This window comes from Neopelma chrysocephalum, unplaced genomic scaffold (assembly GCF_003984885.1).
Source record: "Neopelma chrysocephalum unplaced genomic scaffold, ASM398488v2 Primary Assembly neopelma1_65c, whole genome shotgun sequence".
Taxonomy (NCBI): Eukaryota; Metazoa; Chordata; class Aves; order Passeriformes; family Pipridae; genus Neopelma; species Neopelma chrysocephalum.
Window position 1 is genome coordinate 821,745 of NW_020897724.1, and position 18,467 is coordinate 840,211.

Sequence of the window (18,467 nt, forward strand, 5' to 3'; positions counted from 1 at the left end):
TGGCTTTGTTTTCCAGCTTTCTTAAGATTGTGATTATCCAGGAACTACAAATCTGGCAGAATTCTTTCACTAGAGTGTTTTGAACTTCAGAATCTAACAAAATAAAGAAGAGCAACTTAACAGAACTGTTCTGGCATCTCACAGCTCCACAGGCAAAAGTAAAGAGCTCCTGACTCTTTTTTTTTTTTAATGGCATATTCTCACTTAATGGAACTGCTAAGTGGAACAGTCTGCCAGAGTAAGTGCCAGGCTTGCTGCAGGTTCAATAAACAATTTTAAAGTAACTACATAAAAAATTTACTTACCAGGAAACTCTCTGTAAGTAGTGTAATTAATATCCCTCTTGAAAATAATGAGTATCCCTCTTTAAAAGGAGGAACAGACAATTTATAAAAGCTTTCTGTAGCAACACCACCAACCTTATAATCATCACTCTGTAATTGCATTTTTTCAGTAGCTGTGAAATGTTTTTAAGTCTATGAATGAGTAAAATCCCTCATAGCACCTGGTATGTGATTACCTTTAAAAGGTGAGTTTGATTGGAAATGCTGCTTTGGTATTGTGCTGCAAACATTCCTACTTCTTTCATTCTCACTTTATTTTAAGCTCTCTGTTGTAAGTTAGTAAAAAGTTTTCAGAAGTCAGAGAAGTCATGATGGAAATTACTTTTTTTCTTTTGCCTAAATGACTATGGCCTGTTTTGCCTGCCATAATGTAACAGGACAGATGTGTTGCATGGTGAGCTATGGTTTAAGTTCTCTTCCTATTAATAGCATCTTTCCAGCATACATTACTTTTAATGTAGTATTCCTTCTTGTATAGACTATTTTGATGTTTAGTATTACATAGATGGATAAAATTAGAAAAAAATCATAGTTCAAGTGCTACACATACGCCGTAGAAAGCAGATTGATCAAAATGGCATCCTCAATTTATAAGAAATTTCTGAAATGCCACTTCAGGATGTTATTTCTGAGAGTTTTCTGTAGAGTAAAAAAGGCTTCACTAGAATAGATCAGTTTTAAGACCTTTTTTAGATATGCTTGACTAGTCCTATCTGATGCTTAGCTGCCTCACCTCTAGAATATCTGTCTAGGAAAGATTGTTTTTTCCTCTTTTGGCTGATTAACGCTGACAGCGTTGCTAGTGTTTTCTGAGGTTGGGTTTTGGTTTCTTTCAGTGAGAAGATCCTTTATTTAGTAGCATCACTAACTTAGATAAGTGTTCCTTTCTTGCAGAATAGTAATCCTGTTCTTTTTGAAAAGTGCAGCAGCTCAGGAAATGCATCCCACTCCACTCCACAACCGCTCATTTCCTTCAATAACAGGAGGAAACAAATGCTTAGTATAACACAGCAGCTTAGTTTATTTGGAAACGTGTTTAACTTGGAAGAGATTCAGTAGGCCTAGGGGAAGGTACAAGAGAACCACTCGCTGGTAGAATTGGTGATCTGTACAAATAGCACTTCAGCACTTTTGTCTCAGTAGACAAAGATCCTTTCCTGAACACAGTCATGTTTACCAGTTCAGAGTTTACCAAAGTGTCAAATCCACCTCACATTTTCTTCTTTTTCCGATGCCTTGCCTTCTTTCTGAAGTGATAAACAGCCAGGATTTCCAGAAGAGATTTTGGGTGCTGCAGTCCATCAATGTCCCTCTTTGCAGAGAGTAATTGATATCTGAAAATCAACTCTGAAATGATGCCGGTTACTCCAGATAGTCACCTGTAAGATACTTGTCTGATATTCTCCTTTTATATATGGGGGGGTTCTATAATGTGTCCTGTTCACAGGATCATGCAAGTTATAAAGCCTCTTATTGCTCTTGGGATATTCAGTGATTTAGTCTGATTTTTTAAAAATGAGGACCAAGATTTTTACACTTAATTCCTTCCCAAGATTAATTTGTTTAATTGCAACCATTTTCTTGGACATAAGGCATTAGGGCTCTGCTGTGTTCTGGATGGACAGCACTGTAAGCCAGTGGTGAACACAGCTGAGAATCTGACCTCAGTCTAAAAGACCCAAGAGTTTATTGCTGAGCAGCATCACTGACCCACTTCTAAAGGAACCACTGGTGCACTGCAAGCACGTTGTTCAAACCCACCCAAATAACAACAGAAACGAAGCATTTGTTAATTAAAAACTAAAACACACAGAAAGCCTTTCAGCTGAGCCAAGGTAGAACTTCTGAAAATGAAGCTCACTCTCCTGAACACTGGTGCAGTTCAAGTCCCTTTGGGGCACTGGCTGCCAGTGCTGAACTGTAGAAATCTTGCACATTCATACCTGCTGTGTTTCTTCTTTGCTTTAAGGACAGGGCTCTGTAGCCTCCTCATGTGTTGCATCCCAGGAATGTCTGTTTCCTGTTAATGAAACATTTTCATGGAAACCTACATTGTACCCATCTCACTTTTCCCAAGAGACTGAATTCTGTGCAGCATGTAGGGATCAGCCCAATCATCAGCACAGCCTGGTTAAAACACTGATGTGCAGAATTCACCTTGTGCCTTAAAAACCATGTGCAAAGCCCTTCTGGACCCTTGACTTACCAGCTGATCCTCCTAAGGCTTGAAGTTTGGTGCTTCACTTTTTCCCTGACTTCCATTTGCCTTTATTAATGGCACTGGCCATCTGCCTCTTGCCTTAAGTTACTGATAATTCCTGATGTCTTAGCTGGGCACCAGCAAATTCAAGAGGCTGTTGAATTTTACAGAAGCCAGGGGGTGATTCTTTCCCCCTGGTGTATATTGTCCCCTACAAGCAGTTTTCCCCACACCTGTTAATGCACACGGGTGCTGTAGATGTTAACAGTGTGATGCCACGTGTATCAACAAGGATGCAATAACTGGATCTGACTATGCAGCCTTTTGACATGTTTTGTTCTCTTTTCTCCATCTTTGGTCAAAGTAATTAAAGTGCTTCATGTCTTAGTGGAAACCTTTTGTGTTTTTTTCCTCTTTGATCCTTAAACCTTAAGGAACTTCGTGATATAGGTTCCTTGTCTCAAGTGAGTCTGCAATACTGAAACAAATTATTCTGGAAATGTAAATGTTTTTCATCAAATCAGTCTGTGCTAGGGATTAGGTTTACTTTGTACAAGGATAGTCTGAGTTACTTTAGATGGTGTCTATTGCCTTGAATCTTAATAAGGTATTTTTTCTCTCTAAAAAAATAACTGTTTATCCTTTTGGGGTAACTGCTGTTAATTTTTTCTCCTTTCCTATACTGTGGTTCCTTTGTATATAAGCACACACTTCACTTAGCTGGCTTCACAAAATGGAAGTTCCTCTTGTGAAACTTTGTTCTAGGAACTTTTTGCTATCTGTTTGTTATTTCTAAGCCTGAGATTTTCACACTAGATCCATGTAAGTTTATTTTACTATTTACACCTATCACAGTACATTTATATGGAATACCATCACACAGACAAACCAGCTACTGACAGCTAATATAAAGATATTAGATTCCACAAGCTTTAATCTGCATAGAGACCAGAAACACATTTAATGGTGAAACACAGATAATCTTTCTGTATTTCCCTTAATTTTAAACCCATTTTGTATAGAATGTGATTTTTCTGCCACAAATATCTACTTATGCATTTGCATATTTGTTTTGTGGTAATTTGTCTTGGGTGGTTTGTGTCTTCCTGTGCTTGATAGTTTATATTTCTTATGGTCACAAAATATACAATTAATCCTTGTTTTAAAGCATTGTTTAAATACTAGTTACATTTTGTTTGTCTTCTACTCTTCTCCCAGCAACCTCCCAGTGATATGTGATCTCCTACTGCATGTAGCTTCTAAAAGTGGACAGAACTGTCTGGGTGAACATTTCTCTGACCCCCTGTGAGGCAGAGACCTAAAACAGAAGTGACACAACTTTGGGCTGCATCATCTATTTGCAGATTACTGTAGCTGTGCTTGCTAAAGCTTTGCCAGAGATTTATTTCCCCTGGTGCAAGCAATATTAATTTAACTTGAGTAATTCAGAAATCATATGGGATATAAAAATCTGTAGCTACTTGCAGCATCCTTGTCGTTGATCTCATTCTTTAGGAAGAATTTGAAGTGAAGCTCCACAGCAAAGTAGTTGAACATCATACAAGTTTGGCAAGTATTTTGTATGCAACATCAGTTATCTTAAAGTTGCTTCATCTATCAGTTGTGCTATATACAGCATTGTTACTTGTGGCTTTTGTTGTGAAAAGTGACCAGAATAGGATAGTTCAGCAAATTTTGAGTGCAGTTAGTCACAGGGGAAAAAGTACAACAAATTCTTATATTCTTAGCCTATTAAAATTGCTGGTTTACACCTTAGTGGATAAAATATGCCCTCTTTTCATTCACTTGTATCATTGGGGTGTTTCTGACTCTACTACTGATCTCTTCTGGTCCCTGGACAGCCACTATATAGATTTCTTGTTTTAGGCATGCGTGAGTGATCCATGCAACAGTGAAGAACCTGCCATTGTACAATCCATTACTGTTGTACCAGTGCTCTTGACTCCATTAGCAGGATGCTGTTGTTTCCCCTCACCAGACAGTTCCATTCAGTGAAAACATTGAAGAGACAGACACGGTAGAAAGCCCAGAGCTACATGATGTTGCATTGTGTGGCCCCACAACAATCTTTAATAATTGCCAACCCCGCTTTGGCAATGGTGGGCTTGCTTGGAGGAGGTTCTGCCTTCTTTTCTGCTGGGCTGCCTGCAAGGTTCAAAACAGGACACCATCAGAACCAAGAGCTGGTCAAACCATTTCTTCCTGCTCCTGGCTTAAGGCATGCAAACCTTTCCTGCTCTCTCTCTCTCTCCACCCTTCCTGAATTTTTCAACTCTTTGTTTGAACAATATACTTTGGTGGTAACCAAGCTGGTATGTGGTTTGAAACTGCTCAGGAAGTCTTATCCCTTCAGGGAGGGGTGTTAAGAGGGGCTAAAGAATCCAAACCTCTGAATGGGAGGGTAAACTTGCATCTTCTTCAAGCCAGGTGTCCCTTTTCACAGCCATAGGGTCAGATAAGAGGTCCTTTCACAAAGTCCTCTTACTGTGTTTAGCTCCCAACAACTAAGGAGCTGAAGAACAAAAATATTGCTGGAATTTATTATCTCATCAACTTGGATGTTGTAATTAGGAGAACAAGATAAAAGTAGTTTTTCATTTTGGGGGGTGAAAAGAAACTCATTATCTCTAAAACTGCATTTAAAAGCAATGACAATAAAGTAAACTAACAAAGGAGATTAGTCATGCTCCCTGTGACTAAGGGGGTGTAAATAATTAGCAATGCATCTTAAAATGTCTGTTTCCAACCTTGAACCTGATAGTCATTCCAGTCCCTCTGGAAACTCTGGAGCAAGATCTTTGTGCAGTGGCACCCAAGTCACTTTCTAGGAAGGGCACCACTCTCACTTTACAACCTCCCTGCCTAAGAGCTCAGCTTGAGACAGGCCAAAATCAACCTGAGAACTTTTAGGCTCCTGCTGTGACTGTTCTGTTTGAAAGCTGCAGTTAAAAGCTTCCAAGTAAACCACTCAGTTTCTCAGAAACTATTGTGTTTGACATTCTGTCTACAAGTGATTTGGGTTGAGGTGATTGAAAAGCCTGTTTCTGTTGGTAATATGTAAGAAATTTGGGTCAGCTGTGGAGATTTGCAGTCTTTTCCCTAGTTTCCATTTTGCCTGGAGTAAACCAGGCAAACTTTGCTTCAGATATTCTAGCATGGATCTGAAGAGGTTTTTATCGGTTATTTTTGCAGAACCAGACAGGAAAACGATTAACAACAATTAAGTGGCTTACAAAAGCAGGTTATGGCAATGTGTACACAAATATACTTTGCATACTTAAAACATACAAAGCAATTTGCAAGTGGCCATAGGTGACTGGGTAGCTTAACCTGGCTTTTGCCAGAGGCTGGCCCAGCACAGCCTTTGAAAATGCTCTTTTATCTATTTGTCTTTGGAGTTTTTTGTTTGTTCTTGTTTTTTTCTTAATGTTTAGGAACTCACTGGTAGGAGATTGTGTTGCTTTGTCTATGGGTTTTAACTTGGTGCGAAGGAACTCGGCCATCTCTCTGTCTTCTTCTTTCTCCCTGGTGGAAAGAAGGAAAATAAATGTTGCAGAAATGAGAGTTTTCTCTGTAAATGGGACAGTAAAAGCTAGAGCAGCTAGGATCAGGTCCCTAGTAAACAATTAACTTCTTTATTCTTTTTAGAAACACTTACTTTTTCTGCATATTAAAAAGCAAAATATTTACCTAAATGAAAACAGTAACAAACTTCTTGTAGAATTGAGAGGGAATTTTCCCCAAGGTTCTTTACTTGTCTCTGATAGCACTGAATTCATTGTATTCCCCAGTCAGCAGACTGAAGCTGTAGTGGATCACCTATTTTTAAGTTGGCCTCCCAAGTGCTTCATGTGCTTCCTGCCCAAGTGAAGCAGAGGATACTTCTTGCTGTGCTTGTGCTGTTTGTTAAAAGGCCTGCTTAGACTAAACACTGGATCTCATGGTCTTCTGCTGTTCAAGGTTATCAAACCCAAGTCTGTTTCTCTTTGCCTGAAGCTGACAGCATTAGGCCCAAAATAAAAGGATTGTGTTGTTAGCCCTGATTGTAGGTACTGACAACACTTCTGTGTTAGTTCCCTGGCTGTTACTGAAACATTAACGAGGTGCTGATTGAAAATCTTGCTTTAGAAGAAAAGCAGATTTTATTATCAGAGTTACAGAAAAGCCTCAGGTCCTGCTGCAGGTGTCAGGTGTGTCACTGATGGATCACACCTGCCCAGTGCCCAGCAGGACATTTGCAGGAGCCCACCCTTAGGTTTTGTGTCCAGGCTGCTGCTGAGCTGCTGTGCTGTGCACGTGGAACTCATAGTGAGAGCTCCTGGCTGCATTTCTAGCTCAGGCTGCTTGTCAGCTGCTGCCTTTGGCCAGCTCACTTTGATCAGCTGCAGGACTCTGGAAAGCTTCCTTTTATCCTCTCCTTGCTTAGAATTTAAATGTGTTGGAGGAGATACTGTCATTTTGGATAAATGGATTGAGTCTTTACTGTTGAAAGAGAGGGGGAGGTAATAGCAAAACTGACTTTGTAGAGTGTTTGGATCTTAAACAAAACATTGGGTTTGGGTGTTGGGATTTCCAGCAAAAGCTGGAAATTAACTTTTAAGGAAGGCTACAAGTTTCTCAACACCTTTGGGCTAAGCTACTGAGATGAGACTCTTCTGTTCCTTATGTTTTAGTGTTTTAGGTTAGGTATAGCTGTGCTAGTGAGTGCCTTCCCCCACCCCCCAATGACACGGTGGGAAAAGTAATAATCAAACCTGACCATACGAATAATAATTTAAAAAAAAGGTGGACTTTAGATGGAGGATTCTCTGGTAGCAGCAAAATCCTTTTCTTTACATGATAAATGCCCAGACACTTTCTGGTAGGAAAATAAGAGACCAAACCCCACTGTAGTCACAAGTAGAGTAATCTAATTCTAGTGATTTTCCTATGGAACCAAGAGGAGGCTTTTCACTTGGTAAGTAGTTTTGAAGGACCAATTCTCTCTCGTTAATGTTCATATAAATTTTGTCACCCCATGCAGTGTAGTTTTAGGCTTGCGGAATCTCACTCTTGGTTCTTACCGTAATCTTTCCACCTCTGCATCATCTACAAGGAAATCTCTTTTCTGTACCAGCCGATGAATCTTCTGAATCAGTTCATCCTCTCTTTGTTTCTCCATCTTTGTTTTTTCTTTTTCTGGTCAAAAAGAGAGAAAAGAGACTATTACTTTGGACACTGCAGCTGCCCAAGAACGAATTGCTGATTGAAGCCAATGGTTCTTTAGACGTGAGCAAGCCTGGTCGCTGCCTCTTTGCTCTCTTCCACTTGCTGCTGTTGAGTCTGATCAGCTTAGTGGTCTGAAGATCCCATGGGGCTTGCAAAGCTTACTTTTAATATTAAATTACCCTGCAAGGCATTGCTTTCAATTTTTTTAAGAGCTTTGGCAAGAAAACAGTCCAGGATGCTTTGTTGAAAAAGCAAACTGGTACAAACTCTCTTCGACCTCAGGGGAAATGAGATCACACCAAAAGGAACTATTTTTCTGCATTTCAAGACAGGTTTTGGCTGTTGACTATAACATGTTTTTTCTACTCTGGTAAGGCAGGAGAGCTGCAAATCCACACAAATAGCACCAACTGTAAAACGTGGAAAAATAAATGGAAGTTTATTTTCCCTGTGCTTCAAAAATCTGAGTAATTAATATATATCCTTGTTAATTGGCCAGTCTGTAATGGCTAGGTTGTCTATAAACAACAATATTTGTGACATGAAAGATGTGCGTGTCACAAACTAAGAGTTATGAATGTTAGGGATTACAGAGCTGTTCTTTTAAGATTATGAAGCCAAATGCATTTAAGGCAGAAATCTTTAAACCGAGTCAGTGGAGGAGAGATGAGAAAGCCAGAGGCAAATCCGAGCTCACAGATTTCCTTAAGCTGAGGATTTTGATTAGCTGTGAAGACACTTTGCATTAAATAAAGAATTTTGGTTTTGAGCAGTAGAACTGTGTTTAGAAAATTTTACAATTCAGTGCAGTAAGAGCTGTGGGGAGAAGGGCAAGCTGCCTGCAGTCTGATGCATCTGAGCTATGTTATGTCTGCTGATTTAAGCTATAAGATACTTTAAAAACAGCTAAATGAATCAGACACTTGAAAATAATTGTTTAATACAGCTTAATTTTGGATCATGGGCTTCAGGATGCTTACTGCTAGGAATTTCTGCAATAAATTAATTCCTTAATAAGTGAGATAAAAGCACCCTGAATATGTTTTTAGGACAATGGAATTCAGTAGTCTCAATCTCAGAGTTATACATTTGTAATGTAACCTAAGGTTTCATTGCCTGGGATATCTTTTCTGTGGTTTATCTTTTAGAAGTGATAAAGGAAGGTGGTTATTGACTGCTATGAAGATTTAAAGGCCTCTACATTGTTACCTAGGGAGAATTCCTGTAATTAATGCTGAATTTGTATCTGAAAAAAAAAGAATGCTCAGAAATCACTGCTTTTTCTTGCTTTACCTCTTACGTCTATGGAGTAAGGGCTCTCCACTTTAGAGTAAAAGCTACTTTCTACTTCCTTTAAATCTATCCTTTTCCTAGATTGAGAAGTGCTCTTTCATTATATCCTTTGTGCCAAATATATGCAATCTGAACTGTGGCAAAGTACTGCATATTCTGTGTACTAAAAGACTGATTCCATGTCTATTGAAATTGGCTGAACTGTGTCTGCTGAAAACAAAGAGCAGATCTCTATGCAAATCCTGTACACTAAGAGGAAAATTATGATGGAGATACTGTGAATTAACCCATTTCTGGAAGGTGTTTTTCTAGGTTAGGCACATGCTGTGTCAGCACTTAGTGCTGTGTCAGTGCCAGCAGCTGCTTTGTCTTTGTTAAGACCAAGCTATTCTTGTGATTCTGCCTAAAGATGCTGCTGCTGGAACTGCACATACTTGATTCTAAAGTTTGCTGAGGTTTGCATAGTGCTAAGGAGAACCTGCTGTCTGTGGATCTCTGCTTAAGGCTTTGTGACTGGAAAATAGTCTCTAAATGATTGAAAAAAACCCCAAGCAACAAGAACACCAAAAGAATGAGAACTGGTCAACCCTAACTGTAAGTTAAAAGTAGGGGAGGAAAGCTTGCAGGTTTGAAGAGGTGAAGCAAGGGGCATCATTCACAGATATTTTCTAGGGTATAATATCCTTTCCATTTAAACCAATTATGAACCCACAGTGTAATCAAAAATTTAAAATATGTCCCGTAAGTAACTAAGAAGTATAAAGAAAGAAAAAGTAAGCAATAATATGAATCCACTTTTGTTGGATGCTAAGCAAAAAGTTCTTACACAGGTAAGAATGTGTGGTTTCAGAGTAGACCTGTTTCCTGTTTCACGAGTGATTTAACTACAGGTGTGACAAGGAAAAAAATAAATCACATTCACAGTAGTGGTTATAAATCCCTCTCCCTTCTCACTTTTATCTCTGATATCTCAGCACTGCCTTTTCTAACAATCTCTGTGCCCCTTGGTTCCCAAGAGAGTACAGGAACTAAGGAAATATGCACCTTGTTTGATGATATTTGCAGGGTTGCTGCCATGGGAGCAGTGAAATACAGCATGGAAAGAAATTTAGAGGCCAGGAGCTAAAGGCTGGGCAGGAAAATGGGAAGAAAAAGAAAGGACCAGAGGAAAGAGGTATGAAACTCAACCTTGGTGGGAGGAAATTCTATTAGGGGCAGAGGTGGGTGATGCACGGGAGGGGTTGGTGTCAGGAACACAAGTATTATCCTAATACTGATGGAGATAGCCATTACCTGGGATTGCTACCAAACTCTGCAGCTCTTTCTTAAGGTTCATAATGTCTTTGCACAGCTGGATGTCATCCATCCTGCAGAAACAGAAAAAGCATAATTTGGCATTTATCTATTTTGAGGTCTTGTGCTGTGGGTGAATGTCCTCCATGGTTGATGTTGAATGCTTCAAATCCTTCATGTGTGCAGAAAGTCCATTAATGTTCAGACACAGAAGACAGCTTAAAAAGAAAATAAATTGTAACATTAGCAGAAACTGCACCTTCAGTTCTAATTGAAACTGATACCTCTCCTGAGAGCTGCCATACTGAATTATCCCCCTGGAAAGTAGCACCCTTCAGCATTAGCTTCCTGGCAAATGTTTTATTTCAATGTCTCATCCATATTGGCAGCCAAGGCTCAGGTGTTGGCTCCAAGGGCTGCATGAGGGGATTCCATTTTGAAATCACACCCAGAGTATGAAAACCAGCCTTTGGGATCAATTGTACATTCTCAACTTGGATGTCATCAACACTGCCCTTGCCCAGGGGTCTTGGAGTTCTTTCCCAATCCTGTGCCTGAAGGGTGGATTTGCCTGTAGCCTGAGTGCCATCAGAACATGGGTTGTCACTCTGGTGTTTCAAGAGAGCAGAGCTGAGAGACTGGAGTACGTGACAGTGAGTGCCCAAAGGATAAATGCAGCCAAATTATTGAATTAAGTGAGGAGGGGAAAAAGCAGGTGTTTCTGGCACAAATAAGATTTTAATCACAACCTGGGAGCTTTTATTCTCCCTGTTGCCTCTGCACAGAACGCAGGTCTCTGCAGGGAGCTGTCCTTCAGCTGCTTTGCTCATGTTAGTAAAACATGTTCCTTTTATTATTTGCTGCCTTGGTTAACTCTGTCTTGCCTGTTCTGCTACTTTCATTGTGCTATGACAGCTATTCCTCCTGCCTTTTTACTCCTCTCATCCCAAAATATGAGAGTGGAATATCTCTCATAATAATCCTTATTGCTGACCACTTTTCCTTGTTTATGTACCCTGGCACCTCCACTGAGGATCTGCTCTCCCACTATCCATCTGTCTTGGAAGACTCAGTTTTATTGGGAAGATCAGCATGTTGGCCTCAGGGCTAGTGCCTGGTTCACTGCTGTATGTGTTTAGGCAGAGATGATTTTACTGATTACTATTCTTACTTAGGCTCCCCATATTATTCATGCTCATCACAAGCAAAGCCTGTTTTACTCTTGAGATCCATCATGCTAAATGGTACTGAAATTACTTTTATCAATTAACAATATTAAACGCTATCCTCTCAGGAGAATCAATACACAAAATGTGCTGGGATATGAGCAAGCCTCAAAGCTCCTTATCTATTCAGTGTTCTTGCAGTTTGGGTGTCATGTTAATATATTTGAGTAAAGTGACCATGGTTAGCAAAGATGATGTTTCTTGGCAAGAAATGGTCAATATTAAACTGCTGTATTCAAATGATATTTAAGGGCCAGACTCTCAACTAGTCAAGAGAACAGTGAGTTCTCCATGATGGACAGAGAGAGAATTTTTTTTTCCTTCATTGAGTAGATTTGGCTTCATTCTGGGAAGCTCTGAAAGACACTAATTAAAATATTTTACTGTATCAGTTTGGCTCCCTGCCTTCCTTAGGGAACTCCCAAAAGCTAATGGCACTGCTCTTCTCCAAGGACTTGCAGCAATTTAAAATATCATTGGCAGTATGTTCCAAGTGAGCAAGATCATTAATGTTCAGTAGTCCCTACAGTCCCTGTGCCCAATTTCTGGCAAAGGTAGTGGCCTTGTATTGCAACTGTAGTTGCACTTCCTCCCCATTATTTTGGCTGTATTTTGTAATTTGACTGCAGAATATGGAGCTGGTACTCTCCACCTATATTCTTAGTACCTTTTTCCTGCGGTCTAAATGTTGTTCCTGCCTTGTAACTCACAGGAGAGAAGTAAATATGTGTCCAAAGCACTTAAGGGCTGCAACAGCTCTGTGACAATCTGAATTCCAAAAGTCATAAGCCAGATGACCTCTCCAGAGCCCCAGTTCTGTAGGCTAGTGCATTTTGATGACGGGAAAAAAACTAAACCTGCCATCTGTACCAATCCCCTTAAGCACATGGGACATCTTTCTTCCCATCTGTGTCAAACAGCCTTTGTGTTTCATCCACTCCATGGTGCCAATTAGTGGAAAAGTAAAAGAAAAACCAAACCAGATATGGGACCATGTTAAGGCTTCATCCATCTGACTTAATGAAAGCAGGAACTATAGTTGCCTGTAACTATAAACCACATGCCACGTCTGCTAGCAAATAATACTGAATGTAGGGCTCCAGTTGCTGTCCTGGGCAAGAGTCACCTTGTTGGCCTCAAAGAAAAGGGAAGAAGAAGAGCTCCTGGGAAGGAAAGCTCTTGGAAGGCCATTCAGTCTGGACTGGTATTATGAACCTTCCTCTCTTTTCCCCCTTAGCTCTGGTTGGATGTGAGCAGTTCCAGGAGTCCCAGGAGAAATTAATGCTGCTTCTGAAAAAATCCCAGTGGATTTCTCATTTGAAAGCTGGATACTCATAGGGGTTTGACTGAGAGCATATTTGTATAACTGTCAGACCTCTTTAGGAAGTAAAAAGGGCTTTTGGAAATCTTAAGGGGAGCAGCAATCTGCAGAATAGAGAAAACAAAACTGCTTTGGGTCCCTTAACTGACAGAGAAGCTGGAAAAACACACTGAGCCTGATTTTGCGGCACGTTCTCTCCTAGAAGTCAAATCTATCAGTGCAAGACAGGCTGGAGGAGAAGTCACACAGACTATTGTCCAGCTAATTCAAAAGCACTGTTCTGCTCCCTGTGTACCTGGTGCTTTCTCGAAGGAAGGCAGCACAGGGAGGTTGTTGATTTGTGCAGAATGCAACAGCTTTTCCCTACAGATCCAACATGGGAAAGGGACTGGAACAGCACCTGCAGAGCTGCTGGAGACATTTGCATAGAATTTGCAATATACAACCAGCCTTTGCTGAGCTCTGTTCTCTGGAATAGATAATACACTCTTTCCAGTCCCTGTGAAATCATTTTTCACATTGTAGAAAAAACATCAGTGCAGCAAAAGGCAGCTACAATATGGCAGTTTTTCCTCCAGAGCTGGGCTTTAAATGTCTGCCCAGGAATCTTAAACACATGAGTTATGAGTATGATAAAACATTTCTCTTCTTAAGAGCCCAAACCCATTCCTGGAGCAATTGCAATAGTATTGAACTAGGGATGAATTCTCAGTGTGCTTTCATGTATTCCTGACATGCTGCCTGCAATTCTGCTTTTCTCTTTGTTGATGGCTTATTGCAAAACACCCTCTGTATGCCTGGAGATACCACATAAGTACGTATTATTCTCTTCTCTCTTGGTATTTCGAGCTATATCATCAAAACCTAAAAGCTGATTCTCTGTTTGCCAAAAAAAAAAAAAAAAAAGATAGCTCATAATGAATAAACAGCCTAAGCAAAAGATTTTCTAAACATGTCACAAAATGACAGGAAAATAAGTGGGTCGGAAGAGTCTGCAGTAATCTGGCACAGTGACTCAGCCCCATTCCATGTTTCTGTGGTCCAGTAACCAGGAGAATGCTCCGGGCACTGTCATTCCCATATAATCCACAAGTGAGGTGACAGCATGAGTCACCTTTGCTGTGCACCATCTGGACTGAGGGGGAGCAGGGCATGGAAACAGGGAGGAGACCTCCCATTCAGCTGTGCCTTGGCAGGTCTCAAAGGCTGTGGAAGATAATGGGAAGCAGGACTTGAAACATTCTGTACCAGACACAGAACAATTGTTTTGCTTCAATAGAAATTATTCCGTAACAGCTAAATTCTTCTAAATTCTTTTTAGCCAAGGAAATAAAACAAATTTCCCAGTGTAAGGCCTAGGTACCATCTAGAGACATGGATAGGAAAATAGCAAAAATTACAGTAAAAGATTGTATGAAAACCACTAAACACTCACCTTAATGGTCAGCTAAAGAAAAAAAGACGGCCAAGAAGACAGACAAATAATTAATACCTGAGAGTAAGAACTGTTAATAACAGCTACATAAGCATCAGGTATCTTTTTCATTGATTTCAGGATGAGCAGAGCAGTTCAATGTGTCTAGAGAGCTTCTGCCTTTGCTGAATGACTTTCAAAGCTACAAATAGATGTGGTTCCCTCTAGCATGACTGTGAGAGGAGGTCTGAGATTCCTTTGTTTTGTTATTGCATTTAAAGGGCTTGAAGTTAAAAAAGGAATGTAGAGCAGTTTTGTTGGTTTCTTTCCCTCACTTCCAAGAGGGTTTGCAGGCACTTAGGTTATTTTTAGTTCTATTTTAATATATTCCTGTCTCAGGAGTAAAATGCTTGTAATTGTTGGAGTTTCTGAAGACTTTGATAGTGCCAGTCTAGGAGATGGCCTAAGAATCAGGTGTCACACTAAGTCACAAGTTGACATGATTATGTTGTGTCTGAAGAAGGTCTCAATACAGGGGTAAGAAGATCATCTCCTTGGTGGTGTCACCAACGATTATGCTGAACACCAGCCAAGAGCAGCCAGTAGTGATGGAGAAATTTGGGGGACTGAAGTAGAGAGATCTGTAGAAATAAAGAGATTTGCTACAGACAGAGATGGTGATGTGTTGTCAAGATGCAGATTTGAGGGACTCCAGTGGTGGCTGCCTTTGGGGACTGCAGGAGTTTAAGGCTTTGCCAAAGCTGTGGGGAATCTGCAATGGTGAAAATATTCTTGGAATACAAGAACACAATAAGTTTATAGAATCATAGAATTGTTAAGGCTGGAAAATACCCCTTAGATTATAGAGTCCAACTGTTAACTCAGCACTTCACTATGTCCCCAAGTGCCACATCTACATGTTTTTTGGACATTTCCAGGGATGGTGGCCTCACCACTTCCCTGGGCAGCCTGTTCCAATGCCTGATCACCCTTTCAGTCAAGAAATTTTTCCGAACATCCAATCTAAACCTCCCCTGGTGCAACTTGAGGCCATTTCCTTTTGTCTTGTTGCTTGTTCTGCGGGAGAACAGACTGATCCCCACCTGATGCCCCTCTTCTACATTTGACTCCATTTTGTTCCTGTCAACTCAGCTTAGTTACTTAAAGCTTCTAATTATAAATCTGTGAAATCACAGGCAGCATTTAATGAATCTAGAACACGTTGTTTGAGTCATTATGATATGTGTTTATCACCTTGTTATTTAGCTCAGCACCTGGTGCTGCTCAGGCTGGAAGACACAGAGCTGGCAATGAAGGTATCAGATTGCTGACCAGCCTGCTTGGCAGGTCAGGTTACAAATCAGAGTCCTATGATTAACTTGAACTATTAGAGTACGTGTGTCTAACTTCTCTTGTTAAAAGTGCTCTCTGCTGGAGGAACAGTGGATGGAAGCGCTGGACCACAGCTTGCAAAGTAATGTTGTAATTCAGCTGCTGTTTTAAAGAATTGAAGATGGCAGGACTTGAAAATCTCAGTCCCTGGAGGGTCATATTTAAGGCATATTTCCCAGAAATTCAGAACAGTGTCTAAAGAAGCTGTCTGTTTTTCATTTTCACTGACATTGCTAAATTCTCTTGAGCTTGGCCATCTCCTCTGCCAGCTATGAAGTTTGACTGTCGATTGCAATAGGCACAAGAGAAGCTTTCCTGAAAATGCCCCCCTGTGGAGGGGAATATTTCTCCACATGGCAAAAATTGACTATGTTAATTTGTCTAAAAACATACAATAGAGAAGTCAGATTTAAATTCACAAGCATCTAACCTTTTTGCAGTAGTGTACAGAAGACTGCATGTAAAAGCACAGGGCAAACTTCTGTGCCTGTTTCATTTAAACTGTTTGACAGTTTCCTTTTTTGTTACTAGGCAGCACAAGGAGGAAACTCTAGGTTTGGCTGTGTATTGTCTCTAGCAGGATTGATTATAAATTTCCTTCTTAATCTGCCTCCATGTTTGATCTTCTCTTATTTTTAAAACCAGAAGAGCAATCATTTGTTATCAAAGCTGAAAAGAATACAAAGGTATCTGGTATAAAATTAAACACTGAAAGGCCATTTCAGGACTTTACAAATCAGTATAATCTCGTAGTTATAGCAGAAGGCAAGTGAGAAAGACCAGTGAAATACCACAGGGCAGGAGTTGCACATTATTACAGAACAACCTTGCCTGTAGGAAGACCAACTGTGCAAAAGGATGGGCCCCAGTAATTGTGGATACTGTATACACATGATGTGTTATGATGGTCTCAGGGGACACAATTGATTGTACCATCCACGCATGCAAACCAGACCATAGGTAGCTAAGAACTGGGGCATGAAAAACAGTTTAGGATTAAAGGTTACATTTGGAAATACAGTGCTAAATTACTGGACTGAAAATGACTACAATGAAAGAACAGTTGCTCCCTTTTCTATTAACAGCATTTTCTGACAATCACAACATATATTCATTGTAGAAAATGCTATTTAAAGAAATTCTCTATTAAAGAATTATTTTCCTGTCTAACAGAGATGATGATGAAAATTCCTCCTTTCATATTTTTTTCTTTTTTAAGACATAAACATCTCAGCTACCAAGTAGTAAGTCTACAATTAATTAAATACTTTGCTAATGATATGCTTATCATTATACACCACTAAAAAAAATGCTTTTCCGTTCTGAGCACTTTAATGCACCATTTTTACAGCTGAAAGTGTGATGTCATGTTTTCCTCTGGGGTTGGTTTGTTGCTGTCAAACAGGGCAAAGGAGATGGGTCTGCAGAGAGATCAAACTGAACAAAGGCATTTTTCCTTCCTCTTTGAGAGCTGAGCTCCATACTTTTAGCTTAAAGTGCCTAGTCCAGGACTATACAGTTCTGTCCAAGAACTTGTTCTTGAGGATTTCAGGCTTCCATGTGAAGAGCTGGGAGACCCTCACCAGAGCTGGACCTTCCAGGAGTTCCCAGTTCTATAGTGGGCACGCTGACATCCTTGAGGCTCCCAGATCCATGGCAGTCCCCTAGAAATGCTGTCTCTAATCTCAGAAGCCTCAAGCTTTGACCAGCTGACAACTTTCATTACAAAACCATGTTGAGCCATTTCCCACCTTACAGTTTCCTGGTTATTTCCTCAAGGAATCCCGATATGTGCAGGTGAGATACCATTGCAATGTATTTGGGATGGGGAAGGTCAATGGGAACACACTGTCCCAGCACAATTTAATCCTGTCTTGCAGAAGAGCATGTGCCACACCAGGTTGTATCCATGCCACAGCCATGGTATCCCTCACACAGCTGGACTTGGTGTTTTCCCTGTGTGTTTCCCTTGGTGTTTTACCTTATCTTATGAAGCTGACAACCTGACATGTATATTTATTGAATAATATATATCATCACACGACTTCCTCCTTCTCTACAGCATCCTGAAGTGCATACTACATTTCTAGAGCAAGATACAATCAGGGGAAAAAAAACCTAAGGAAATCACAGTAAGTGATACTGTATTGTTAAGATTCTGGAACTGTGAAAAGATTAATTACTCCTTTCCATGAAAAGACGGTTCTTATCAGAAAACACTGACAACAACTCTATTCATGAACAAAAATCTGTTTTTGTTGGTGTTATTTATTTGCACTACAGTTACAGCAAGGTGTCTACTCAGAGAAAAGCACTAGATGCTTTACATATAAGTGAATAGTCCTAAGAGAATTCCATGCTTAACCTTAGACAAGGGAAAATAGTTAATATACAGTACAAAGGAAAAAGTAGCAAAGAAAGAGTTGAAAGTACCCAAGAAAGCACAAATCAGAACACCTGCTTAGCAATATATAACCAGCGAGTTACCACTGTTATTTACATCTCTGAGCCTCTCCTCCCTCTCACCCCTACCCAGGGTGGTGCTCAGTGTGTGGCACTGTTGCCACATGTGGCATTAAGCCAGTGAGAAATCATAGCTAATGTTACATTAGTGAGATGCTAGAAACAGAGATAAAGTATCTGGTTGAAGAACTAATTAAAATTTGAAATTAACTTTTAGTTCATAGAAAGGGAGCAATCATTGCTGCTTTTTCTCACTTGAGAATGGAACACTCCATGTACACAGGCTTTGCAG

General features: G+C 40.1%; 1 protein-coding gene across 1 annotated transcript in view; it reads right to left on the bottom strand.

Moving 5' to 3' along the window:
• Positions 1–1,338: 1,338 nt before the first annotated feature.
• The window catches only part of CUNH16orf45 (chromosome unknown C16orf45 homolog), a 50,360-nt gene continuing 33,231 nt past the window's right edge, over positions 1,339–18,467 (bottom strand). Inside the window, exons 3-6 of the mRNA XM_027684292.1 lie at positions 10,360–10,433; positions 7,629–7,743; positions 6,008–6,090; positions 1,339–4,710 (exon numbers count right to left, since the gene is read on the bottom strand). Of these exons, the coding sequence (XP_027540093.1) occupies positions 4,598–4,710; positions 6,008–6,090; positions 7,629–7,743; positions 10,360–10,433 (385 nt within the window). The 3' untranslated portion in view covers positions 1,339–4,597. The remainder of the gene's footprint in view (positions 4,711–6,007; positions 6,091–7,628; positions 7,744–10,359; positions 10,434–18,467) is intronic.